This window comes from Acinonyx jubatus, chromosome E1 (assembly GCF_027475565.1).
Source record: "Acinonyx jubatus isolate Ajub_Pintada_27869175 chromosome E1, VMU_Ajub_asm_v1.0, whole genome shotgun sequence".
NCBI classification, from domain to species: domain Eukaryota; kingdom Metazoa; phylum Chordata; class Mammalia; order Carnivora; family Felidae; genus Acinonyx; species Acinonyx jubatus.
The window spans coordinates 58,044,275-58,070,846 of NC_069397.1; the positions used below are offsets into that span (position 1 = coordinate 58,044,275).

The window sequence follows — 26,572 nt, forward strand, 5'->3', positions numbered from 1 at the left end:
TGTGGATGGGGGAGGTGTGGAAAAGTTGGCAAGGCGACAACCCAGGGCCTGGGGATTGCGCTTGTCGGGCACCGGGAGGGCCTGGGGCAGGGGAGGCCCCCTGGGCCAGCGCCAGCATCCTGCCCTGGAAAGCTCAAGGGTTTCTCATTCATAAGGACAGTGAGTGGACGCTGGGGACCTGGCTCTGTCCCTGTCGTGTGCCAGAGGCTGCCCTGAGCACCTAGCAGCGTGGCCACCCGTCTCATGGGCACCGTAGCAGGGGAGGCAGCATCACCCCACCGGCTGGAAGAGGAGGTTAGGGGCGGAGCCGGACGGAGGCCGGGGCTCAGCGCGACCCCCTGGGCTCCAGGCCCCACAACCCCGCTGGAGGGCTGCCCGGCTCCAGAAGCCCAGGGGAGGGTGCCAGGTGGGCCCCGTGCCCCTCTCGCCTCCCTCCCATCCTGGGCGGCCCCCACCCGCCCCTGCAGCCGCCTCCGCCCGCCCGGCGTGACTCAGCTCAGCTGTTAGCCTCTCGGCTGGTGGTTGCCTTTTTTTTTCCCCCTTTTTCTTTTCCAAAGTGTGGCGTCGCTGCTGTGCTGTGGCAGGCTGACGGCCTCTGCCCGGCAGTGCCCGGGGTGGCTCCTGGCTCGAGGCGGCCAAGGTGACCAAATGACCGGGCCTCACCCCTGGGCTCTGGTCCCGGGCGGAGAGATGCTGTCACCTCCAGACCAGGCATGCTCCGCCTGAGCCGGGCATGGTGCTGGGGGACGCCTGTCCAAAGTCACCCTCCACAGCTGTCCCACGACCCAAGGACCTTGTGTCCTTGATGTTGTAGATGGAGCATCAAGAGGCCAGAAACCCTCCTGGGGAGGGTGAGGGGTGGGGCAGGGGCAGAACCCAACTTCTCAAGAAAGGGAAGAAATGGAGAAATTTGTCCTGGACCAAGTCACTTGGATGAGGACGAGCTTTCCCTCAGTGAAGGAAGGAAGCCTCCCTGACATGGGATTGTCAGGAGAAGGTGCCATTTTGTTAGGGAGTGAGTTTCCTGTTCCGAGGAGGATTCAAGCCCTGATGTGGATTGAGCCCGGTGAGGGGAGAGCACTGCAGGCCGGGTGGGCTTGGGTTCATCTCCGGTCTGTCTGTGGGAACCTGGGGGATTCAATCTGCCTGCAGGGCCGTCTCCTCGTCTGTGGAGCGGGGTCAGTATCTCCTGAGGATGGGACAAGACCGTGCAGGGAACGTGTATACAGACGCGTGTATGTTCTGGTGCGGGCCGTGCACCTGGAGGTCTCCACCTCTGAGGGCGTTCGCTTCCATGGTCGGGATGGGTCCCGTCAAGAGGGGTGGCTCAGACTTCAAGGGGGAGGAGCTGGGCGGCGGGGGGGATCTGGCACGGGGCCCGGGGACCCCCGAGAGAGGCTGGCCTCAGACTCTGGGGTTCCCAAGCACAGGGGGCCAGAAGCCCTTGGGATGGGGTGCTCATGGAACCTGGAAGTTGGGACTCCCCGGCCTCAGTGGAGAACCCATGTGGGCAGACACAGGTGGCCTTAGGGTTTAAATACCTCCGTGAAGGTCAGATGGCCCCACACCCCTGGACAGGCTGGGGACAGCTGGCTCCTCCTGCCCCAACGCTCCCCTCCCTCCCACCCCCTGCTCTGTGCCCCTGTCTCGCGCCTCTTGCAGCCGATTGAGGGGTGGCCCCCAAAAGATGTGTCCGCCCGGCACCTCGGAATGTGACCTCACTTGGAGTAAAACTCCGCGGAGGTAACCAAGTTAAGGGTCTTGAGATGAGCTCATCCCGGGCTGGGGTGGGCCCTAAACCCAATGTCAGGGGTTCCCAGTGGGAAGAGAAAGGCAGGGGGAGGCGGAGACTCAGACTCAGGAGCAGCCGCGTGCAGTGGGAGGCAGACGCGGGTGGTGCACCCGGGACACCGGCAGAGGCAGGGACAGGTCCCCCCCTGGGAGCCCGGCGGCTGCATCTGGGGCTGGAAACACGCTTTGTGAGCTAAGGGGGCCGCGGGGCGCCTGCTCCTCGCCACGGGTTCCCCACCCCGCCCAGGACGTCCCGTTAGGGCAGGAGTGGGGCCCCTGCAGCCACAGAGGCTCCCACGACCACACGCGCCCCAACGGACACACAAGAGAGCACCCAAGGAAAGCGCGCCCAGTCACTTCCCCGCAGGATGGCCTTCTCGGCCTGGCGTCACACGGTGTGGGCCCCAGGGCCATGTGTTGCTCCTGGGTATGTAGCCACTGGGCTCTCCAGAAGATTCTCTGAGCCTGCTGATATCCTGAGATAACTCCTCCTTTCTGGTTAGGCAAGCCGGAGTGGGCCCCATGGGTCCCAAGTGGCGTGTGGGGTGAGGGGGCCTCAGCGGGGGGCGGGGACCCCCTCTTGGCTCTGTCCACAGGCAGAGGCCATGAGCCAGCGAGGACCCCCGCTAATCCCAGCTGGATGAGCTGACCTCTGCCCCAGGGCCTGGCGGGCACGTAGTTGGCCAGGAGGCCCACGAGGGGTCAGCGGTGGGGGCTGGGGGGTGGGGACACCCACAGTGAGGACCAGACGCCTGCTTTCTCCAAGGTGAAGAGGCCTCAGCTCCTCCCTGGGGCCCAGGTACCCTGCTGTCCTCCCTCCAGCCCTGCTCCCGTCCCTTGTCCCTCGGCTTCCTCGGGGCCCATGTCCTCCCTCCCTCTGTCCTCCTTCTCTCCCCTACACCCTTCTTAGAAATGAAGTCATCTAGAAAAATAATCAAAAAATAGAAAGGAAAAAAAAAAGCTAAGAAAATGGGATTTTTTTTTTCCCTTTCAAACATTTGGTAAGACACCTCCCACACGGATGAGTGTCCACCGGGGGCCTGTTTTTGTCCGAGGGAGACTCAGGCCTGCACCTCTCCGGGTGGCGCCAGCCGGATGGGCTCTCCACTCCCGTCTTGGGGTCTGCACAGGGCCTCCCGGGAAGCCTGGCCAAAGTCAGCTCCCAGGAGCCACAGACCCCCGGCCATGCTCCCCATAGGAGCCCCCCGAGGATGGGGCGGCCGGGTGGGGGAGGGGCGGCGGGTTCCCGCTCTGGGGGGCGCCAGCCCCTCGTGGGGACCTCGGCCCCCAGCCTCTCCCCTCTGCCCACCGGCCCTGCTGAAGCTCCCATTTGTTTATTTATAATTTACACTCAGCCAGTTTCCAAGAAAGCTCCGAGGCACTTGCTGAAAAGCTGCTTCCGCAAGCTGGGCTGTGCTCCCATCAGCCTTGGGCTCCGAGCCCATGGACACTTTCCCCATGGCTCACAAGTTCCAACGTCTCAGCCTGGCGTCCGGGGTGCACCGGGTCCGGCCCCCGAGACAGGCCCTCGCTTCCTGGGCAACTCACTGCCTTCTCCCGCTTTGGGGGCCACAACGCTTCCTCCAGGACGCCCTCTTGAGCCCCGGTGGGAGGGGACCTGGGGATGGCTGCACCCCTCTTCTGCCCCTCGGCTATCTGTCCTGGGGCCACAGTTACCCAGTACGGGCGGGCGCTCCACCTGCCCCCCCGCTGGACCTCGCCCAGCCCTGGAAGGGACCAGAATGCTGCGGGGGGAGGAGGGGGGGTCCTGGGTCTTGACCGGTATCCAGTCCCGGTCTCCTGCACCGGTTTCCAGGGGTCAACATGCAGGGAGGGAAGGGCCTGCAGGGAGGGAGCTCCAGCAGGGGCAGAGGCTGCAGATGAGAGCGGGGGTGGCCCTCACGATTTGGTCCAAACCCTGGGTGAAAAAAAGTGCCACTCTGTCGACCAGCACAGCGGGGACACAGGTGGCTGCAGTCCCTCCTCAGCCCCACTGGGGCCTCAAAGCTTCTTGCCTCGGGCAGGGGGGGGTCGTCCCTGATCCCGGGCGCCCCCTTCCCTCAGCCCTGCTTCGTCAGGCTTATTTTCCATCCGCGGCAGAGGGAAGTCGGTCTCCGACTCAGATCTGCACCAGCCAGGGCCAGAGAACCGGCTTAAGCAGGAGAACGTGAACGCGACACCTCGCTTCTGCACCCCCCAGTCCCTCCTCAGTAAGAGGGGGTGAGTGATGCCGAGGCCAGCCCTGCGCCCAGGATAAGATCGACGCAGATGCGATCAAGGCCACAGGGCAACACACTGCACGCCCCTTGCAGGGCCTGTTTTCCCACCTGTAAAATGAAGCAGCCTCAGCCTTCTCCCTCTGCCCAAGTCTGTAGATCCGACTTCTACGGAGCAAGCTGGATGGCCCTGCCAGCCAGGAGGGCACACGGTGGGCCAGGGGCAGGGGCCGCCCTCCGCCCCCTACCGTCCTCAGGCGCGAGATCCCGCTGGCCGCGACACCACCAGTTCTGGCCAATGCCCCTCCCCCTCCTTCCCTCCGTCCCTCAGCCTGAGCAGACATCACCTGGCAGGGGGAGCCCGGGCATGACAGGCCCCCCGGGGGGGGGGGTCGTCCTCAGGAAGCCCCCGTGGCAAGGGCAGTGCCAGGCAGGCCTTTGCTAGGGATGTTCTCGCACTTGGCAGGCACACAGGGGAGCGTGGCCTTTCCCTGGTTCCGGCTGTCCTTGCCACTGAGTTCCGTGGGGCCACAGATGCCCTGGCTGTGGGGGTCAAGGCAGACCAGATGTCCATTCCGGGCCACAGTGCCCCGTGCCAGAAGGACAGTACAGAAGGCCCCTTGCTGACACAGCCCTGAAACCCTTGACTCTGGAGCTGAAAGGGAGGCGGGGGGCAGGAGGGAGGGAGGAAGGGAGGGGAGGAAGGGGAGGGGCCCCGTGGCTCCATTTCCTAGAGGAAATGCCTTTGAGGCACCAACTGGCCCCGGAGCATCTGGCCGCTGGGGTGGCCTGTGCCCCACTCCCCACGAGGTTGGTGGCATATGGCTGCCCTGGCTTGTCCAAGCCACGCAGCCTGCAGAGAGCTCCCCTGCCAGTGCCCATGCCCGGGGGGAGCCAGTCGTCCGGCCATTTGCGTGCAATTCCGGTCAGCCCTGGATGCTCGTCTGGCTTCCTGCCTGGGAAGCGGCATCGTGCCCCGGGGTGAGCACGGGCTTCTCGGCCACCAAGGGCTGGACCGAGGCCCCGGGGCCTCCATGTGCCAGTGGCATGATTGCGGTCAAGGGGCTACACTTCCTGAGCCTGCTTCCTCGTTTGTGAAAGGATAAGCATGGGGACTGAGCGCTAGAACCCCATGGGCACAGAGCAAGCAGCCGGTGACGGTTGTCCGGGGGGCACATTTCGCGGCAGAAGTGGCCTCTGGGGACCACTGGGAGGACTCCTGGAGACCCCACGCTGAACGCGGATTCGCCGGCCCCCTCCCGCGGGGGCAGTGGGCTCGTCCCAGTCCCTCCCACCAGACCCAGGGCCCTGGTCCAATTCAGCACCTCTGGAGCCCGGAGGATCCTAAGCAGAGGGTGACAGTGTTTGAAGGGTAGGATTCCCTGAGCGCCTGGGGCCTCCCACACGAATGAGCTTTTTCGGAGCGAGATGCTGCGAGTGAGGCACTTGCTACGTGGGCAGTCACTCGTTCCTGCTGGCTCCCCTGCCAGAGAATCACCCCAGGGTGGGGAGGAAGAGGAAAGATCCCTCATTCACCTGCTCAGTCGACAATATTTACTGAGCACCTGCTGTGGTCTGAACCAGGCAAACCCTCCACCTGCTTGCAGCTCCCAGGCAGCAAACACCATGCTGGATGGGGATAAGACCCATGCGGCAAACACAGGGCAGGGGGCCAGGCGAGGGTGGGGTGTGGTTTCACACGGGCGGTCGCCTCACTCAGGAGGTGAGAGCCCCGCTGGCATCTGTGCAGAAATCGGTGCACGAGTGTTCCAGGCCGAGGGGCCCGCAAGTGCAAAGGCCCTGGGGCAGGAAGGAGGGCGCGAGGAAGGCAGAGCCCGCAGTTCGTCGAGGCGAGGCGGCGAGGCTGTGCGGGCACGGGACCGGGAGGGCGTGGCTTCCGGGGAACCACGGGGAGGGGGCATGACAAGGTCACCGGCTGCGGTGTCCACAGGCGGACCGAGGCTGAAGGAGGGAGACCAGGCCCGGGGACCAGGGCAGGAGGCCGGGCGAGACGGCAGCGGCCCGGGGCAGGGGACAGGGGGGCGGCGCTGCAGGCGGGAGGAGGACTCAGGCCGGCGAACGCGCCCGGAGGCCCGCCCACAGGGGGCGGGCGAAAGCCCAGGCCGCGCCCCGGCCGGAAGCTCCGCCCCGCAGACCGGACGCCGGAAAGCCGAGTTCTCGCGAGAGAGTCTCCTGGGCTCCGCCCCTCCGCTTTTCGCCAATCGCCGCGCGCCTGAGCGCGTTGCCGTGGCAACCCGGGTGCGTCCGGGTCCTGACCCCCGGAGCCGGGCTTCAAGGCCTCGGCGCTCCTGGGGTCCCCGCGCGGCGCCCTGGTGAACCGGCAGCGCCCTCGCTGGGAGGCCCGGGGGCGGGTGGAGGCGGGAGGCCGCAGAGAGTCGTGGGCCCCGTTAACTTTTTCAGAGCACCTTCCTACCCCGCCCTGCACCCCCCCGCCCTCAGCCGCGGCAGTCCTGCCCAGGGGGCTCCCCGGACCCTCCCCCGTCCCCGCTGTTCCCCGGTCACCCGCGCCGGGCCGACCCCCGCGCTCCCCGCCCTGGCCCGAGGCCCCCTGCAGGGTCCCCTCCGCCCCTCCCCCGCGAGCTCAGGGCTGCAGCCGCTGGACGCGGAGGAAGGCGGGACTGGACACTGGGCAGCCGGGGTCAGTGGGCGGCGGCAGGCCCCGAGGGCCGCCAGCCCCGCCCGGCAGAGTCCACCCGGGCGGAAGGAGGGGACGCGGGGCCGCCTGCGGACAGACCCCTGTCTCAGCCCCAGCGCCATCCGCCCCGGAGCCCGACCAGGGGCAGGAAAACTTGAATGTGCAGGAATGTGAGCCTGAGAAGGACTCCTTGTTCCTTGAGTTCACCCAAAAATCCGCCTCAAAGGAAAGTTACCGCACTGGGGAAGAGCACAGTTGGCTGGAGAATTTGGTTTAAAAATAAATAAATAAAATTTAAATTACATAACTAACACGTGTTCGGTATAAAAAATTTTGGAAAACACGTGGAAGTATAAAAACCCTTGATCCCACCGCAAGACAGAACCACTGTTACTTGAGAATGTTTTCTTCCGGTCTCGTTTTTCCTCAGTGCATTTGTATTGCATAGACATCATTTTCCAGTAAGATCTGTGGGTGTGCTCCAGGGCCCCTTAGACCCCTGGGTAGGCATGGGAATGAAGGCTCCTGATGTGGCCGGACTTCCCGTCCCCAGGCGCACGTGGTGGCAGCCCCAGGACTCAGGACAAACGGGCACTGATGTGGCTGTTGCTCTGGTTACCAGAGCCCCACCTTCGCCCTACAGAGGGGTTCCCGGGGGTGTAGTGGGTCCATGCTCCAAGCTCCTTTCTATGGCCCCAAGTTCTTTTGACCTTCTCCTTTAGGCCAGGGGTGCAGGGGTGGGGGACAGGATCAGGATGAGGCTTGAGGAGCCCACCAGTCCCGTGAGGGAGGGGAATTTGACCCAGCGGGCTCCCTCCAGGCATGGGAGCGTCCTGGGAGAAGCAGGAAAGCCGGTCAGACAGGGAGGCAGCCAGAGGCCCAGGGCCAACCCTTTACCTCTGCCCTCCTTAGGGACCACGCTATAAGACCGATAACCAAAGGAGAGCCCCCCCACCCCATATACACACACACACACACACCCCACATGGTCTCACCCTAGCAGGACAAGGGGACGTGTTGTAGTCTGGCACCCTGGAAGGAGCCCCTAGCCAGCCCACCATCCTGGGCACGAGTTGGAAGCAATGTGTCCATGCACTCGGGCAGGGGAGGGGAGAGGCGGGATCCCTTCTGAGCCCGGGACAGGGGTGGTGGGCGATCGGTAAGCCTGGCCCCTCAGCCCTCTGAGCGCACGCAGTCCCCCCGACCCCGTCCCCCAGGGTAATGGGAATGACCTCGCCATTCATCTGGACAGATTGTCAGGCTGCCACCCCCGTCAGACGTCTGTGCAGAACAGGGCATAACCGCACGTGTCTAGGTGCCTGCGGGTCTGGGCTGGTGGTGCTGTTTCCACAGAGTCTGCCTTAAGGGTGTCTTGAGCGTGGTGGCCTCCCTGCTCAGGGCCTGGTGGCAGCACTGGCAGGCACCTGGGCCCCCTCGGCAGGACGCTTGGTCTCCCGGCTGCCCGCGGTCGTGGTGCAAACAGCCCTGTCCTCCGCACACCGATTTCAGGAGCCCCGGGGAGTCCCCTCTGTGACACAGAGGCCACCTGCACGTTGTTGTCCCTGCTCCCTCCGGGCCCTGCCCCCACCCCAGCAGCCATCACTTGTGCTCCCAGAGTGTCCTGACTTGTCTCCCAGAACATTTCTTCCAAAACTCACTACCTACTTCTCTGCTTAAAGCCATCTGGTGGCTTCCCATGTCATTCGAAGTAAAACCCGAGTTCTTTCCATGGAGTATGGGGTGTCAGTCACCTTCCGTCCACGGACCACCAGGAAGCTACCTGCCGTGGAAAGAAGCCGGGGAGAGGGCACAGCATGGGGGCCGAGGGCCATGTCCCCGCGCGTGGGGGGTGTAGTGAGGATTTATAACTGCCCGGGGCTGGGGGCCTTGAGGGCAGGGTCAAGGGAGCAGGTGATTCCACTACTGGTATGTTAATAATTTTATCCAGAAGGCAGGAAAACAGCAAAGCTGAGGCTGAAATTGGTAAACTCAAACCAGCGAGAAAAGGGACACATGGCTCATCTCTGAGTCTGTACAGTGTGCACGCTCTGTTGGCCTCGGACGTGACTGCAGGGAGCCCTGGCCTTGGTCTTGATCTGTCCCTCTCTTGGTCCATGTTGGTGTCCGGTGACGATATTTACCCTGAAATTGTCGGCAGGCCAGCAGCTGGCACGCCGAGGCCGCCGCTCCCCCTCCCGAGACCCCCAGTGACCTGACCTCCCACTGCCCCGCCCCATGCCAGTCCCCTCCGTGGCTGCGCTGGCTGTCCCTCGGGCCCTTCCGAGCGGCCGCTCGCTCTCTCCGCCTGGTGCCGCCGTCCGGGGCGCTGGAGACCCGGCCCTGGTGCTGCCCTTTCCTCCTGCGCTCCTCCTCCTCCTGCCGTCAGGCCCCAGCTCAGCCCGTGCACCTCTCCCAAGGCCACCGCCATGTCCCACAGCCCACGGGGTCTGGTCACACGCCAGTGCATCACAGTGCTGGAGGGCAGGGATGGTTCGTGGGTGTAGCTCTGGTCCTCCAGACCCTCCGGGCGTTTTCCGGTGTGGGTGAGCCCACTCGGGGCCTCTGTCTGTGCTGCGGCCGTAGAGACCAGAGCTGGCTGCAGGTGGGCAGGCAGAATACGTGCAGGGTGGCGGGGGGAGGGGGGTTCGGCCAGTTTCTTCGGCCTCCGCTTCCCCCAGCCCTCCCAGAGAGGCCAAGGGGCCAGAGCCTGGTGACCCCCGAGCCCTAAAGAGCAGAGAAGCTGGAGTCAGAGCCGGCCCTTTGCTCTTTCCACAGAGGGTCTGGCTCCATTTCGAAGGAGGACCCGGCCCCTGATGGGAGGCAGGGCCTTCGCGGCCAGCCAGGGTCAGCCGTCTGGTGTTCCCAGGCCTCCAGCCTCAGGGGCCTCTCCTTTTTTTGCTTCTAAAATGCAAGCTCAGCCCCTTTATTCCTTCCTTGGGCTGCCGTGGCCAGACCCCACAGACCCCGGGGCTCGACACAATATAAATGTACTCTCGGACGGTTCCGGAGACCGGAAGTCTGAAATCAAATGTCGGTGGGATTGGTTCCTCTGGGAGACAGAATGTTCCGAGTCCTTCCATCAGCGTCTGGACCTGCCAGCCGTCCCCTGGCACCTGTGACTTGTGGACGCACCAGTCCCGTCTCCACCTCTGTCTTCACTTGGGCTCCCCCGGTGTCTGTGTCTTTGACCAGACGTGCCCCTACTTGTTAGGACACCGGTCACTGGGTCAGAGCCACTCAACGGAGCATCTACAAAGTCTCCATTTCCAAATAAGTTCATACAGGTTCTGGGTGGACGTGAATTTGGGGGAACGTTGCTCAGCGGGGCACAGCCCCATCCATAAATGGTGGAAAACCCCGAGTCCCGTGGGGGACCCCACATTTCTCCCGGTTACCTCCCTTTGCGTTTCCTGCTTCTGCCGTGAGCTCACGGGTGGTCCGCACCAGACAGCCCCCAACTCCTTCATTTGTGCCCAGCACCCTTCACGCGGGGGGTCGTTCTAGGTGGCGCCATTTGAGACTGGCCAGCAGCACGCTACAGGTGACAACACAGGGCATTTCCTGGCGGCTGGGCGCCCACCCCTGCCCCGTGCCCTGGCCTGAGATGGCGCTCCCTGCCCTTCTGGACCCCGTCACCTGTTTCATCCCTTCCTCAAGCTCTCACCTCTTACCTCCTCCCCCGGGGTTGCCTGAGAAAACCACAGCCTCCCACTCCCTTTCCTTCACCCCTTCCCTCCTGCCTAGACCCCCGGAGGCAGGGGAGGGGGTGGGCACAGAGCAGGGCACGCCTTTCACATCCACAAAAGACACGGGGGTGTCTTCCTAACTGGAGCGGAGCCTGCCTAGGACTTCTGCTGCTCCCCTAGAATGTGAAAGCACTCAGCTCCGATTTCAAAGAGCGTTTCTGTTTTTTTCTTCTTTCTACATCTGTGCTAACATTCTGTGATTCTTAGAGAACCACAATTCTGAAGAGCAAAGCCCAGAGCCAGGCATGTTCGAGCCAGAAGGGGCTTCTGTGAGGAAGGACACAGACCGGGACTCCGCCCGCTGGGTTCTGGTCACACAGCCGCGCAGACCCGCCCCCCCCCCCCCCGGGTGTGGCTGGTATCACTCAGGGGTCCCAGCGGCGGGAGACCCCGTAGCTCAGAGGACTCACTCATACAGGGAGGGGGAGGGTCAGGGACGAGTAGGATTTAGCCAAGCAAACGATGTCTCGGCTATGCCAGCAAAAGCACAGGCAGTAAAAGAAAGAATACATAGGTTGGATTTCATCCACGTGACAAACTTCTGTGCCTCAAAGGGCATGGCTGAGAGAGCAAAAGGACAGACCACGGGGCAGGCGAAAATATCCACAAGTCGTGTGTCTGTGACGGATTCATATCCAGAACATGTAAAGAGCAGCCAGAAGGCAACAACAAAAAACCCAAACACCTGATTTAAAAAGGCCAAAGGGTCTGGGTGGGCATTTCTCAAAAGAGGATATTCAAATGGCCGATGAGCGCAAGAAACTCACCATCTCCCCACACTGTGCGACATCACACCTCAGGAATCATTTTGAAATGCAAATCGGAATCACAATGAGACGCCACTTTGCACCTATTAGGATGGCTACTAGAGAAAGAAAGAAGAAAACCCAGAAATAACAAAACCAGAGCCCTAGTATGTTGCCGGCAGGAGCGTAAAACGGTGCAGCCGCTACAGAAAGGAGTTTGGCAGTTCATCAAACGGCTAAACATAGGATCACCACGTGATTCCACTCCTGGGTGTGCACCCCAAGTGACTGAGAGCAAGGACCAGAACAGACACCCGTGTGCCGTGTTCTTAGCCGCACTGGTCACGACGGCCGAAAGGTGGGAACAACTCACGTGTCCGTTAGTGGGCGGAGGGAGGGGCACGATGTGGTCCATCCACGCAGTGGAATGTTATTCGGCCATGAAAAAGGAAGGGGAAGGAGGGAAACCCTGACACCTGGTACCCCATGGATGAACCTGAGGACACGATGTTCAGCAAAGCCAGCCCGTCACAACAGGACAAATGTTGTCTGATCCCCTTACGTGAGGAGTCTCGTGTAGGCAAATTCACAGGGATGGACGGTGGGTTAGAGGGTACCCGTGGCTGGGGGAGGGGGGGGTGGGGGCGTTAATGTTTAATGGGGACAGAGTTTTGCACCTGGGGGGCTCAGCCGGTTGAGCATCTGAGTTCAGCTCTGGTCATGATCTCGCAGTTCGTGGGTTCGAGCCCTGCGTCGGGCTCTGTGCTGCTGGCTCCGAGCCTGGAGCCTGCTTGGGATTCTGTGTCTCCCTCTGTCTCTGCCCCTCCCCTGCTCATGCTCTGTCTCCCCACCGCCCTCTCTCAAAAAATTAGTAGACATTTAAAAAATGGGGACAGAGTTTCTGTTTGGGAGGATGTTTTAGGACTAGATAGTGGAGGTGATCGCACAACATTGTGAATATAATTAAAGCCAGTGAATTGCACACTCCAATGACATTAAACTTTATGTTATATGTATTTACCGCAATTTTAAAAACGTTTTTTAATGTTTATCTGTTTTGATAGAGTGTGCGTGTGGGTGGGGGAGGGGCAGAGAGAGAGGGAGAGAGAGAACCCCAAGCAGGCTCCCGCACTGTGAGTGAAGAGCCCGACGTGGGGCTCGAATCCACGAACCGTAAGATCATGACCTGAGCTGAAATCAAGAGTCAGGTGCTCGACTGACTGAGCCCCCCAGGTGCCCCTGTGGTGTTTATTTTTATTTTTAATTTATTATTATATATATATATTTTAGTTTATTTTTTGAGAGAGAAAGAGAGAGAGCAGGGGAGGGGCAGAGAGAGAGAGGAAGAGAGGGAGAATCCTAAACAGGCTCCGTGCTGTCAGCACAGAGCCCGACGTGGGACTCAAACCCACGAACTGTCAGATAGATCATGACCTGAGCCGAAATCAAGAGTTAAGTACTCGACCGACTGAGCCACCCAGGTGCCCCCAACGGCCCCTATGTTTTAAGAAGTGACTTGGTGCCCCTGGTCGGTCTGGGCCCAAGCGCAGCAGGGGTGGGGAGGGGCGCTGCAGGGGCGTTCCCGCAGCCCACACCCACTCGGATCCCTCTCTCCCTGCAGCCGAGCCCTGCCCAGCGCCTCTGGCACAACTCTGCAGGCTGCTTCTGTGCTGAGCACACAGCCTCCCCTCAGAAGCCAATTTTCTGCACAGCGAAAATGTTTCATCTGTGCCCACTTTAGCAGATGGCCCCCCACCTTGGCCTGAATTGAGAAGCACAGAAATCAAACAGGGGACAGACGGCTTTCTTGGCAATGTCTTACAGGCATGGAAGCCTGCGCACTCACACCAACCCTCCCTGCCCTCCCCCGCCATGGGAGCCGGCCAGGAACCCTCCAGAGACGTGCCCTCCTCAGCCCGCAGACCACCAGCTAGGCACCTGGCCCAGGTGCCTGCTCACGGTAGGTGCTCAGGAAGTATGTCCTTCGTGAATAAACAAATGTGTTTCTAAGGACTTGTTCATGGCTTTCTGCTTCCCCGTGCCCTGCGCCCGGCCTGGAGGAGAGACCACAGGATTCCACGTTGTCCGGGATGGGAGTCTAGCTCGTGCAGGGTGTGGGACTGGGTCACAGCAAGGGACTCTGCACTCCGGACCTCCGACGTGCGGTCCCCACCCTGAGGAGTTATGTGCACCCTGATCTATTTGGTGGCTAAGAAACTTCTGGGGAGAGAGTATGACCTGGGTCCACTACCGATGATCAGAGATGTGAACTCATGTGTGGTCGAGAGGGCAGGGGCCTGGCCTGAGGGTTTGAGGAAGGACAACAGGGACCCTGAGGGGACAGCCAACATTGTGGGAAGGTCTGGTGAGGGCAGGTCCCATGGCTGTGGGACACAGGCGAGGCAGGGGACACAAGAAAGTGGCGGGGGCGGGGGCAGAGGTCCTGTGTGAGCAGGGGGTTGGGGCCGAGGGACTGCACTGGTACCCATGCACTGGGGAGACAGGTCCTTCGGCCCCAGGGAGAGCCCAAAGGTGACTGCAGAGACTGTCTGGCCCTACCCTGTCTTTCTGTGCCGGGGGCCATGCCCGCCAGCTTGCCAGAGCGAGGACGGGACAGGGGACAGGGCCGGATCTAATGTGGAGAAGGATGCAGTTTAAGGTCAAACAGATCCTGCGCGTCGAGCCCCGCCCCAGACCCTCCAGGGGGTGGTCTACGCTTCTCTGCTGCCCCTTGAGGGGGCGTCAAGGGAGGCAGTTTGACAAGCGTCGGAGCAGGTCAGCCATGCAGGAGAGACAGGAGGGCTGAGCCTCTGGGGTCCTGGGTGCTGGTGGGGATGGCTGCGGGGAGCAGCTCTCGGGAGCTGCCCGGGGCTGAGAACTGCCTCGCGGCCAATATGCTACGCACAGGCCACATTCCCTCGGGGCCATCGGACCCCAGGGCTGCAGCCGACACGTCCATCCGCAGCCCAACCTCCGGAGGACCACCCCCAGCCTGGGCCACATTTCCCAGCTCCTCGTGGGTATTTAGTGCCCTGGGAGGGAAGGGTCCACGGGAAGGGACTGTGGGGAGGAATCCTGAGTTCCTGGGTTCCGAGTCCAGCCCGCACACGCGAGCTGTGTGGCTTTGAACACGGCCTCTCCGGGCCGCGATCTCTTCACCCAAAGAGTGGAGGGGTTGAACTAGTTGGTCCCTGAGGCTTTCCCGGCCCAGACATCTTCCAGGCCTTGGGCACGGCATTTCTCCCTCCTCAAGGGCAGAGTTAGACAGGGCTGCAAATCACACAGGGAGCCCCTTGCACAGTGTGGTTTGGTGGCTGAGGAGATGGGGTGGCGAAGACTCCGGGCGCACGCGTCTTCACGTGGGGGGACAGGCCAGGGTAGGGACCTGAGCACAAGGCACAAGGGAGATAACAAATAGGGAACAACCCCCCTGATGGAGCCGTCTGAAAGCGGGGCAGTGAGCTCCCCGTCACTAGAGGTGTGCAAGCCGAGAACCGGTTCCGGCATCCGAGGGGCTGTTGGAACCACTGACTTCCAAGGCACACTCTGGCTTTGAACTCTAATCCTGTGTCCCATGCTCAGACTCCCACATCAGCCGGCTGGGCTGCGAGCCTGGCCCCTTCCCCCTGAGTGGCTGTCCTCGGCTCTAAGGCCTCCCGGCGTCATTCAGGGGTGTGCCGGGACCAGGCGCAAGGCGTGTGGAAAGTAATTTGTTTCTAATGAGAGTTAAAACACCCCAGGTTTGGGATGAGCTCTTCATGGAAACGAGAAACGGGAGAGTGACGTTCTGGCAGCTGTAACCAGGCAAGGACGCGGTGGCCGGAATTGGGCACAATCCGGGGCCCGGCCACAGGGGCCACGCGTGAAGCCTGCGGGCGGACACCACCCTCCTCCTGTGCCACCAGGCAGCGGGCTCACGCGCCCCAAGCCCCGGACCCCGAGTCCCGAACAGAGAAACACCACTGCACTGGGCAGGAGGTCTGCGGCCAAGGCGCACTCGGCCATGACAGCAAGCAGCCAGAGGGACTCACTCCTTCTGCTAGGCCCCCGTGTGTGTGTGTGTGTGTGTGTGCAGGTGCGCGCTCTGGGGGTTTGGGGAGACCGATCAGCCAAGTGGACTATTTTGGTTCCCAGTCACTTTGTCCCTCGGAACAGCTCACAAGCTCTCTGTCCGTCCAGTCTCGCCTGGTTCGCGAGGGGCGGGGAAGAAAGTTCTTCCCAGTGCCCGGGGTTCCCGCATCACCCACTCCCCGTTACGTGACCCTGAGGATGCTCTCCACTTGAGTGCAGGGAAGGGGCCCCGGAACCCCAGAAAAGGGGAGGTAGCCAGACGTTGGCCGAGATCCAGTCAGCGGTGATGTGGCAAAGGAGAACAGAGCGGGGCTGTTTGGGAAGAGTGAGTGAAGGCCGTCTGGAACCTGGCCCGGCTGTGCCGTGGGGTAGTGCGTCCGTGGGGCACAGAGCAGCGGCGCAGGGGTGAGGGGTGGAACGGGGAGTTCCTCTGCACCCCGAGCCCAGGGCGGGCCTCGCCACGCGGGGACACCGCTTCCCTCTCTCGCACCTATGAACCGGGGCGGCTCCCTCTCTACCCCCGGGGCTGTGCCTGCATGTTCCTGAGGGAGAGGGGGGTCCCTGGGAGGCCCCCTGGGGCAGGTGGAGATGGCATATGCAGGCTTGAGAAAAGAGACACCCCAAGGAGACCACAGTCTTTCTTCACTCTTTACTGTGTAAAAATAAACTCAACAGTTCATGTCGTTTCAGCAAGAAAATGAAAAACAAAAAAAAAGCAATACCAGTAGAAATAGTGCATTTCCAGAATTTCTGATGGCAGGTGGCAGGTCCCATGGTTTTGACCCATTTGATACCCAAAAGGCTGCAGATCATATGAAAAATGTACAGCTTTGGTTAGCAAATAATGAAAAATTAAGGTACATTGATTTTCTTTCATATTATACAGTATGTACATTATAACAACATCAACCGTAGGGGGGGTTGCTTTTTGGATTTTTTTTTTTTTTTTTTTTTTTTTTTTTTTGGCAAGTAAGACAAAATTGGGACTCTAAGTATTGGGCTTTTTTTTTTCTTTCCTCCTCAATGACTTGTTCCCTTTTAACAAGTTGCACTTAAGTCCACTGTGCATGGATGGGATACACTTCCCAACGTTGGTTGTGACTAAATTTACACACTGTGTTTTAAGAGATGAAACCACGGCTGTGCCAGCCACGTTGTTTTGGTTGCCATGAGATCACGAAGGATACTGTCCTCCTTGCGTTAACGTCCGTTGCCCTAGCTGCCTCCACCCCGAGTGGGACGGGTCCTCGCGTCAACAAGTCAGCTCCACGGCAAAGGGTCCGCCGTAAACGGCCAATTTCCATCCCGGTCCCCCCGACACGCCTTTGGGCACAGGTGGCCCCTGTCTGGAGCCTCCCGCCAGCCTCTCCCCTCCCCTTCACTGCCCACAAGACACCCCCTTGGTCTCAGGTCCCAGGGCTGGTGACAAAGTGATCTTTGCAGTCTTAGAAAATAAACTGGGAGTCTACAAAAGGAAACGAAAGCATACAAAATGTATCTCTTTCTTCCAAAATACAGCTTTCAGTCCTACGTTTTGGCGGAGCCTGAAAGTGTTTTCAAGGGAGATATAGGTTGAGTTAATTTATAGGTTTGTCCTTTTCTTTCATAAAAATACTCGTTTGGTAATAAACTTTTTCTTCTACAGTAAGAGAAATAATACTGTGTTATCAAAAGCAGGAAGGCTTACAATTCAAGTGGGATCTAAGCCCCGAGGGCCCGGGGCGCCCCTGGCGGCAGCTCCCCGGCCCCGGACGCCCGGGGTTCTGTGGGACACCAGCTCAGAAGAGCAGACACTGCCTCCGCAGTGCTGGGTTTCTTCCTATTTTATAAAATGGCTTACCTGAGATAGGTGTGGGTTATTCAGTGCAAGAGGGAGCGTCGATCAGATTAAGGAGTACATGAAAACTACGTGGGATACATTTGTGCCTGTCAATCGACCTTTCTCGGGGCCAGCAAAGTGCCAAGTGTTAACACAGTGAGGGAGTCAAGGGGCTTGGCACGCGTTCCGGCTGGGGGCGGGGAGGGAGCCAGATGCCAGCCTCCGTCCCTGGCACCGTGGGTGCTTCAGGGGAGGAGGGCGAGGAAGGTGAACGGGGTCAGGAGGCCAGAGGGACGTAGACATAAGCGTCTAGGGGTATGCTCTGCCCATCTCTAGTTAGGGCAGAGGATGGCTTGTGGTCCTAAACGGACGGCTCCCACCACGCCCGCGGCGGGGGCAGAAGGTGGTCTGGGGTCCGGCCGATCGGCAGGGGCTGGTGGGAGGTGCTGACAGGAGAGCACCCAGCACCCTCTGGGCCTTTGCCTAAGCAACGGCTCCGAGGTGGCTGAAGTGAGGGGTGGGGCCAATCTGGTCTCGAGGGGTGATTCCAAGCTCTCGCTCTGTCCCAACCATGGGCTCTGTTTAGGCTCCTTGTCAACCTACATGTTAAAAAATACTTCTTGGTGTGTTTGGGGAGTGGGGACGGGGAGAGGGAAACGGATCCCTCCCTTGACCTCCCCCGACACCCGTGGCTTGTTTATCCGGCCATTTTCGGTAGCTACACGGATGGTCACGGAACAATGGGTAGCACTGGGCACACAACACAGAACCAGAAGTCCATGCAGGCAGGGGACACACATCAGACTAAAGGAGCGAGGGACACGCCACCCCAAGGAACATGCAAACGGAGAAGATCCCTGCAGATCCAGAGACGCCACGACCCGACGGGCTGGGACGAAGCACAGGGTTCTCAGAGAAAGCCACTGTTGAGCCACGACACGCAGCGTGGCGCCTGGCCCGCACCCTCCACACAAGAGCGACGCGCTGCGGCACGGCGACCGGGTGCTGTGGCGACACCACGGGGACACGAACACGGAGACACCAACACAGACACACACAGACGCACGCGGTTCCCGACGCAACACGGACCTGCGTTTAAGGAGACAGGTGTCCCTGAAGGCACACCTGCGCCTCCGGAAGAAATGTCTGCAGCTGTGGATGAGCCAGGCAGTGCGGTAGAATTTCTAGAAAGACTCGCCAGCCTTTTGCTAATTAGACTCCTGGTGACAGAACCCAGGGTGCCCTCAAGGCGTGTGACCCCCAGATGGAACCCAGCAGGGAGCTCACCTCGCCTTGGGTATGATCTGTCTTAGTGTGCTTCTTCTCTCTCTCTCTCTCTCTCTCTCTCTCTCTCTCAACACACACACACACACACACACACACACACACACACACACACACACACATTTTCTCCCCGCCTCGGAAGGCCTAGAAGGAAATGTGTATGTTTGCTTTTCACAGGGGAGAATAAAGTTAAAGGTCTGGACGCTGGTCGTGTCTCAGTGTCACCAGCCGGTGACACGCTGGCGGCTGCTCCAGGACCTGAGCCCTGGAAAGAAGGGGGGGGGGGGCGGTGCTGGCTGGCCGTGTCTGAGTCTGGCTCCCCGTGAGAGGCCTCTGGAGGCCCTGCCTCCTTGGAAGACCCTCTGGTCTCCCACGGCCAGAAGCCAAGACTTCCTGGACTGTGGGAGGGACACTCCTCTCTCAGGGGCACCAGCCGGCAGCCAAAAGAGGGGGACGGATCGCAGCCTCGAAGGGTGCAAGGAGGCGGGCAGACTGGGGGCTGAGGTGCTGTCCTGGGCCAGAGCCAGCAAAGCAGCTTCCCAGGCCCAGCACCGCTGCCCTCGGATGCCAACTGTAAGCTTGCTGGCCGGGCACCGGGGGTGGGGGTGGGGTGCCCGGTTCCCGGGGCCACCCCCCCACCTCTGCCCACCCCCCCCCCCCGGAGAGCAAGAGAGAATCCACTCCTACGACAAGAGAGAAATTCTCTGAGGGGAGGGCCCCGGCCCCGAGCAAACAAGCCACCAAAAAAATATATTTTTTTTACCGGTGGAGAAATGTGTCCCCGGAAAAGGTTTGCAAACGAAGACAAGCGCGTGTGTTGAAGAAGCCACACGGGCCACCCCCGGGGGCCCGCAGGCAGCTACTAGAGCCCTCCGACCAGTCGTGAGATTCTCCCCGTAGACACACACGCTCTCTCACCTACGTCCACACCGCGCCCGCGGGAGCTCAAGCAAGCCTGAGGCCCGGGGCGCGGGCTCCTGGGGGGGGGGGGGCAGCCGGACCTGCTTCCCGGGCACAAGGACAAACCAGGCTGCGTGCGAGCGCGTGCGAGGGGGAGGGCCTGAGTCGCTCCTGGGGAGAGGGAGAGAAGGAGACACAAGACAGGTCGCCACCGCACAAGCAGGGGGGAGGCGGGCGGGCCGGCCCGAGGGGCGGGAGGCTCGGCCGCCAGGAGCCTCAGTTGATCTGGCGACAGGCTTCGAATGTCCACTTGGTGGCCCCGCCGTAGATCTCGATGTGGGACTCGGCCCAGGCGATGACGTTGCCGGAGAGGGCCTTGGTGCTGCAGGTGGCGAGGTTATATACCTCCCCGGGGGTCAGCTTGCGGTCCCAGATGTTGAAATGGGCCAGCTCGCCCACGAACGCCTGGGTGGCATCAAACCCACCACCCAGGGTGTCCTTCAGAGAAGAGCAGACGGTGAGGGTCTCTGGGGGGGGGGAGGGCGTCCCCAGGGGGCGCGTCTCCACGTCTCCCCCACTAGGGGCTCTCGCATCTGCCTCCCGCGCACCATTCTGTCCCGTCTCTGGGTCTCCAGCCAGACCTTGGTCCCCCTCCCATGGGGTGCCCGGGAAAAGCTACACTACTGGCCACCTCCGCTCGGCATGCAGAGCTTTTCCTGGGGGCGCCTGGACTCTGCCTCCCCCTCGGCCGGGGCCGCGCACAACCACGGGGGCCGCTGTCGCTCTCCCTGCAGAGCCCCACGGGGGCAGAAGGCCTGGAAGGCCTGGGACCCTCCCCCGTGCCTTCCCTGCGGGTGCCCAAGGGGGAGACCGATCCCTTTCAGGTAATGCATCCCGCAACCCTAAGGGCAGGCTTGCTTTCCTGTGCCAGAGACGCAGCCGCGGCCGCCCCACCGAACTTCCCCAGGAGCCCACCCAGAGCGCGCTCTCTGCCCAGCGCTGCCCAACCTGCTTCTCTTGGCTCCCTCTGGGGGTGGGGGAGCCACTCCCCTCTCCAACTCCCTCCCCCCTCGCCCCCCTCCCTTCTCTGCTTCTGGGGCTCCTTCCCCTGCAGCCAGCACCCCCTCCCCAAGGCCAGTACCTGCTCCTGGCCCAGCACCAGCACACCCTGGGGCTTGATGGGGTGATAGGGTGCCAGGTTCTCGCCATTGCCACCCTGGGTGCCGTCCTGGTAGGCTTCCCAGACCCCGTCCCGGGTGGTCCAGGTGACACAGATGTGATGCCACTTGCCATCATTGATTACAAAGGGCAGCTTGGCCACCTGGGAAGGACGCCACACGCAACATCATGGTACAGGGACCGGCGATCGATCGTCACTACTTACCAGTTCAACTGCTTCTCTTCCCGTCCCCTACGTTGCCAGTAAACACCATGACTGAACTCTCTCAGCACCTGCCCCTCTGGGCCTTAGCGCCCGTCAGCCCCATCCCTCCATGGACCTTGGAGTCACACAGGAAATGTGACGATGTGGCAAGGGGCTCCTAAGACCGGTCTGAGTGCGCAATGTCCTCACCCCTTCTGGCCCTCCTCCCTCTTCGCTGGTCCTACAGAACCAGCCCTCGGGAAGGAGCATCCCACCGCTGGGGTCTCAGCTCACTGCTGCCGCCTGGGCCTCTCCTCCCTCCTGCAACGCCGCCGACTGCCAGACCTGCTGGGTCTACACCCGTGCAGCCTCTGCAGAGGCTCAGACGCCAGGGGGCATGGCACCACGCCTTTAAAGCTCAGGCCAGCCTGCGGCCTGGGGTTTCCCTCCCTCTCTCACATTCCGGAGGGGACAGACGGCGCAGCAGATGCAGCAGCCGAGGGAACCTGCCCACCCTTTAACTCGCCCAGAGAGGAACAACCCTTTCTGGTCGAGGCGTCAACAGCAGGGGTTTGGATTCCAATCCCCAGCCTGGGTTTTAGAGATTTACTGCCAATGCTGCCTCAGAGGTGTTGGAAAGCTGGCAGCTCACTCCACAGCTGTACAGGACCAGGATGGAGAAGGCTCCCTGGAGGGAAAAGGCGGACTCTCCAGGGCGCTGCGTGCGTCTGGCCTCCTCCCAGCAGTGGGGGCTTGAGCAGGACAGATTGGGGCACCTTGACTCACCGCGGAACATCTATGGTCCTTCCCACAGGAGCAAAGCCAGCCCTGAGGCCAGCTGGGGGAGGAGGACCCAGGGTCTGATCTGCCCTGTGGATCTTCCCGTGCCTTCCCCGGGAAGCCTGGGTCTGAGAAAGTTCCAGCTTCACCCTCTTCCGACTAGGGCCAGGGCGCCCCTCTCCGTTTCCCCCTGTCCTCACCCTCTACCTCCCTCAGTCCTGCCTGGTGGGCACTTCTGTTGGGACCACAGCTGCATCTGTGGCTGTGTCTCTCATGCCCCCCACTCCCCCCACCCCCAGCCCCGGGCACCTGCCCCAGCAGCCAGGTGGGCCTGGGGGCCTCACTGTGCCTTCCTATAAGCCCAGGTGGCTGGAGGGGGCGGGGTTGCCCTACCTTGTCGTTGATGAGGATCTCCATGGGATTGTTGCCCCACTCAATGAGAACCAGCTCGTTGGCCTGGCCAGGCACGGCGTAGGAGAAGGGGGTGCCCACCCCGGGCGCGGCACTGGACTTAAGCCACATGCACACCGTGAAGGCATACATCTCCGGCAGGCTCTTCTTCACCTTGGCGTACATGTAGTTGGTCCGCAGTGGGAATGTGAGCTGGAATTTGTCTCCAGGACGGTTGTCCTTCTGACCTGGGAAGGACAGGATGCAGTCCCTTCATCTGTCTGCACCTCAAAGCACTCCTCCGGGTCTGAAAATCATTCTGTGCTCCCCTCTACCCCCAACCCAAGCTCAGGAAAGCAGACACGACTGTCTCCATTCTATAGATGCTGGGGTGGGGGGTGGGGGGGGCAAGTGCTTTGCCTGAGGGCACGGGGCCAGAACAAAAGAGCTGACCTAAGATCTCCGCACTCCTTGGTCTGGCTCCCACCCCACGTCCTGCCTCTGGGGAAGCCGGATGGGGGTGTGAGGGGGGACTTCGTGGGCTGCACGGTGGGCATGGCTCAGTGCGCTCCTGGTAAACCGGCCCTTGATGTGTGGCCACAGAGGGAGGTCTCCTCTAGCCTGAAGGAGGCTAGCTCCCCCAGAGCAGCCCCTGCGGCCAGCCGCCCCGATTCCAGGATGCAGGCTGCTGGCCGGTGTTCACAAGCACGCCTCTTGGATTCCCACCTGGATTCCCACCCGAGACAGCCAGGCCCCTGGTGCCCAGGACACTCCCCTCGAGGCCAGCACATGCTGCAGTCCCTGGCCACTCATCGGACCCAATCAACTGGCCCTGAGAAGTCTGGCTATTTCCAGAATCCCATCTACCCCACAGGAGGGAAAGCGGTCCTTCTAAGGTTCTTCTGGCAACTCCGCCCCGAGTCCTGCAGACAGGACAGGGCACCAGGGAGTCAGGGCCCCCCACCCCCAAAGTGACTGCTTTGAGGACTATGCCATTCATTCTCCGGGAGAGCTTCCTGCGTGTTTCCTGAAAACTCAGGCTCCCGGCCTGATAGCCTCCCTTCCCACAACAGCCACCAGCTCCCAGCCTGCCAGTGATGTCTCGGGGAATGCTTGTCTGCCCCCCTCCCAACCCACACACACACGCTGTAGCTGTGGCCCTGGATATGGTGTGACTGACTCCAGGCAAAACATTCCAACCCAGCAGTGGGCACAGGCACCAGGCTCAGAGCCAGGAACACGCACACCTGCCAGCTCCTGGGTGTGCTCCGGGGCCTGCCAGGCAGTCCAGAACTAAACCGGCCCCCAGGCCAAGAATTATTTCTAGAAGGCATCCTGCTGGGCCAGCAACCCCCCATCCAAGTCAGGTACCAGGGAAGAGCAGAGCTGGCCCCCTCAGTGCTCCCCCAACCATCCCCGGCTTGCACGCCCCCCCCCTTCAAGCAGAACCAGCCCCTTGCTTCTCTAGGGGATGTTTTTCATTCCCCCCAATCTCCCCTCCTTCCCTCCCCCTCCCTCCCCCGTCCCTCCTTCCCCTGATCTGTTTTTCAGTTACATAACGTGCCTTAAGACGGCACTGTTTAAATCCATCCGGCACATTTTGTGGTCCAAGAAGGGTCACGTGGCCCTGCTCCAAGCCCAGGAACGCCCCCCGCCCCTTTTACAACCTTGTTTGATTTCTGTGACTTCAAGGCTGAGCCCAGCTCATCTGTGAGCCCTGGGGTGCAGCTGGGGCTGGCCAGAGTTGGTGACCCAGGAACCAACTGGGTCTTGCAAGATTCCAGGGCTTGGATTACTCAGAAGATAAAACCATGGGGAGGGGGCTCACCGGAAGGGGGGGACCCGGAGATCCCCACAGGACACCGGGGCGGGGGGGGGGGCGATGAGCTGGGAGACAACCTACTCAGGGCCCAAATCTGCTGGGAACCAGGGGACCCTTCCCCGGCCCACACCCCACTCTCTCTACTGGGGATGGGGACCAGCTGGAGCCCGGCTTTCTTACCAGGGAGGGCTTGGGAGCACCACAACTACGGTGCAAACTTACTGAACATTAAACAAATCAGACTTGGAAAAATCCTCCCAGTGTGTGTGTGTGTGTGTGTGTGTGTGTGTGTGTGTGTGTGTGGACGGGGGTGCTGCCGACACCAACCAATCCCTTCCTCATTCTGCTTCTGTTGCCTCCATATGTCCCCAGCCCAGGGGGCCCCAGCACCACCAGGAACATGGGCTGGAAACGCAAAACCTAGAGCAGGGACTCAGGAAGTGGGAAGGGGGCTGGAGAGGCTGAGCAGCTTTGGGCTCTTCAGCCTGGAGCTGAGCTGGGCAGGAGGCCAGGACCTGAGGCAGGGTCCCCATGGCCCAGGGAGCCTGGCGGGCAGCAGGTCGCTCCACCCCCCCCTACCTCCAGCCCCTGTACCTTTCTCCAGCTCGCTGATCCGCTGGTGCAGGGAGGTCAGGGCACTCTCGATCTTGACTCTCTCCTCCGTGTCGTTCCTGGGGCCACCCTTTCCCTCCTCCAGAGTGTTCACCCGAGACAGCACCTGCCTCTCCAGGTCATCGATCTTGCTCTGCAGCAGATCCTTAAGGCTGTTGGTCTGGCTGGAGGAATTGAGCCGGCTGTACTGCTGCGGGGGTGCGAGGGCGGGGGGAAACCACATCGTTACGCGTGGAGCGGGGACCGTGCCGGGAGGCCCGCGGCGAGGTCCCCTCGGGGCGAATGCGGGGGCGGCCTGGCGGGGAGCTCGGGCGAGTGGCCGCCGTCTGCGGGGCCCCTCAGGCTCCGCGCAGCCCCGGTGGGGCACGGGCGTCCGGCCGAGGCGGGGCCGGCGGCGGGGGGGGGGGGGGGGGGGAGGATGGTGGTGGTGGATGTCGGGCCGGGTCGGGAGTGGGGGTGGGGCAGGGCAGAGGGGCGCACGAGCCGGGGCGGGGGGGGGGGGGAACGCGGCGCGCGCAGACCTCCAGGTTCTCCAGGCGGGTTTTGAGCGACTGCAAAGTTTGCCCGAGTTGGCTGAGCGTCTCGGCGGCCGGCGTCCGGGACAGGTCGCCCATGGTGTTCTTGCCCGAGCCCGGCTGCTTGCGGCCGCCGCCGCCGCCGCCGCCGCCGGCCCGGGCCTCGCCGGTGCCCGCGTCCAGCGTGCTCTGGCTCTCGCAGCGGCCCAGCTTGGTGGTCAGCTCGCGGATGGTCTCCTTCTGGCTCAGGATGGTCTCCTTCTGCTGCAGCACGGTCTCGCGGAGCTGCAGCACGTTGCTCCGGAGCTCCTCGGCGCCGCCGGCGGCCACGGACGCGGCGCACATGTCGGCGTCCACGGGCACCGAGGTGCAGATGAAGCGCGTCGGCCCGAAATCCTGGGCCGCGCCGCCCAGGAGGCAGAGGGCGAGCAGCGCACAGGTGCGCGCGGCGCGGCCGGCCGGCATGGCTGCGGGCGCTGGGGGCTCGGCTCGGCGGGGCTCGGCGGGCGGCCCGCGCTCTGGGCGCCGCGCTGCTGGGCCGCGCAGTCCTCACCGCCGCGCTGCCCGGCCCTCACTGCCGCCCGCGCTGCGGAGCCCGCGCCTTTTATGCCGCCGCGGGAGGGGCCTCGGCGCTGCCGACGTCAGCGGGGGAGGAATCCCGCTTTAATTGTCTGCGGCCCGGCCCGCGGCGCGGCGGGGGTCTTTGGGGCGCGTGTGGGGGCTGAGCCTCCCCCGGCCTCCTCCCCCCGCCCGGCGGGTGCTGCTTCCGCGGAGGCTGGGAGAGCCCCGGGCCGGGGCGGGGAGGGGGGGGCGGGGGGGGCGCGGCCTGGGACTATGGGATGGGCCACCTGCAAGATGTCCCCAAATTTCCGACGGGGCTGCGGGCGGGTGGGAGCCCACGGCCGGCCCGGGAGACAGGATTCGGTTCAACGCGCTTGGCGGCACAGAACACCCTGGGGGGAGGCGGGGAGGGGGGTGGCTCGGGCCGGGTCCCCAGGGACTCAATCCGTCTACACCCGGTGCCGAGCGAGGAGCGCTGGGAAGCGGACCCTCGCGGCGCGCCTAAGTCCAGAGAGGGGGTTTCCGGGATGCCCGTGTGGGGTTGGAAAGCCGCTCTACACCCTGGGTCTGGGGACCCGCGCTCCCGCCCTCTCCCACAGGCCCGGGGTTTGGGGGACCCGGCAACGCTGTCCTGGGGGACGGCAGCACAGCACCCCCCCCCCCCCCCCCCCCGCCCCGGATGGAGCCCTAGCGGATCGGGGCTTTCCTGCCGGCGGAGCCGGCCCGATTCCGGGCAGAAGGCGCCGCCGGGGCTGGACGCTCCCTGCAGCCCCGGGGGAGGCGCTGGGCCCGCGGCCTTCCGAGGGGGGCCGGGCGGGCGGACCCTTCCGCGCTCCCGGGGCGCCCGCCCGTCGCGGAGGCGCGCGTGCACGGCCGTGTGTGTCCGTGCGCGTGTTGGGCATTCGGGACTCCGTGAGCCCCAGCTCGACCCGTTTCTCGGCCGATGGCAGGTAGGGAGGGGTCCCGGGGGCCTCGGCGGGGAGGTCGCCGGAGTGGAGCCCCACGAGACGGCACTTTACTCGGGGGCGCCTCCCTCGCCCCTCCCCCCACCTGCACCTGTTTTCCCGTCCGGGTTCGGGGCCCCGGACAAGCCCGAGCCCCTGGCGCGCCCGAGGCGCTCGGGGACAAACGCTCTCTGGAGGCCGCCGGGGTCCGAGCCCCCACTGTGCGGAGGAGGAAACTGAGGCGCCAGGACCCCGAGGGCGGGCCCCAGGTGGCGGCACGCGACCAGGCTACACCCGCGGTGGAGGCAGCCCGGCTGACGCTCCCTCCGCACACCCCCGCCCCCAGTCGGGGCGCT

General features: G+C 62.6%; 1 protein-coding gene across 1 annotated transcript; it reads right to left on the reverse strand.

Moving 5' to 3' along the window:
* Window positions 1-19,227: 19,227 nt before the first annotated feature.
* NPTX1 (neuronal pentraxin 1) lies at window positions 19,228-25,272 on the reverse strand. The gene is made up of 5 exons (XM_027052202.2): window positions 24,718-25,272; window positions 24,179-24,386; window positions 21,766-22,010; window positions 20,371-20,550; window positions 19,228-19,727 (listed from the first exon to the last, which is right to left on the reverse strand). The coding sequence occupies exons 1-5, from the start codon at window positions 25,174-25,176 to the stop codon at window positions 19,506-19,508; spliced, it is 1,314 nt and encodes a 437-aa protein (XP_026908003.2). The 5' UTR covers window positions 25,177-25,272; the 3' UTR covers window positions 19,228-19,505.
* Window positions 25,273-26,572: the final 1,300 nt, after the last annotated feature.

What these genes read in the sequence shown, in the direction of transcription:
- NPTX1 (XM_027052202.2), bottom strand. Translation starts at nt 25,176, where the DNA reads ATGCCGGCCGGCCGCGCCGCGCGCACCTGTGCGCTGCTCGCCCTCTGC. An exon ending in GATCAGCGAGCTGGAGAAAG is followed by an intron (nt 22,011 to 24,178) that starts GTACAGGGGCTG and finishes TGTCCTTCCCAG; the next exon opens with GTCAGAAGGACAACCGTCCT. An exon ending in TGGTGCTGGGCCAGGAGCAG is followed by an intron (nt 19,728 to 20,370) that starts GTACTGGCCTTG and finishes TCTTCTCTGAAG; the next exon opens with GACACCCTGGGTGGTGGGTT.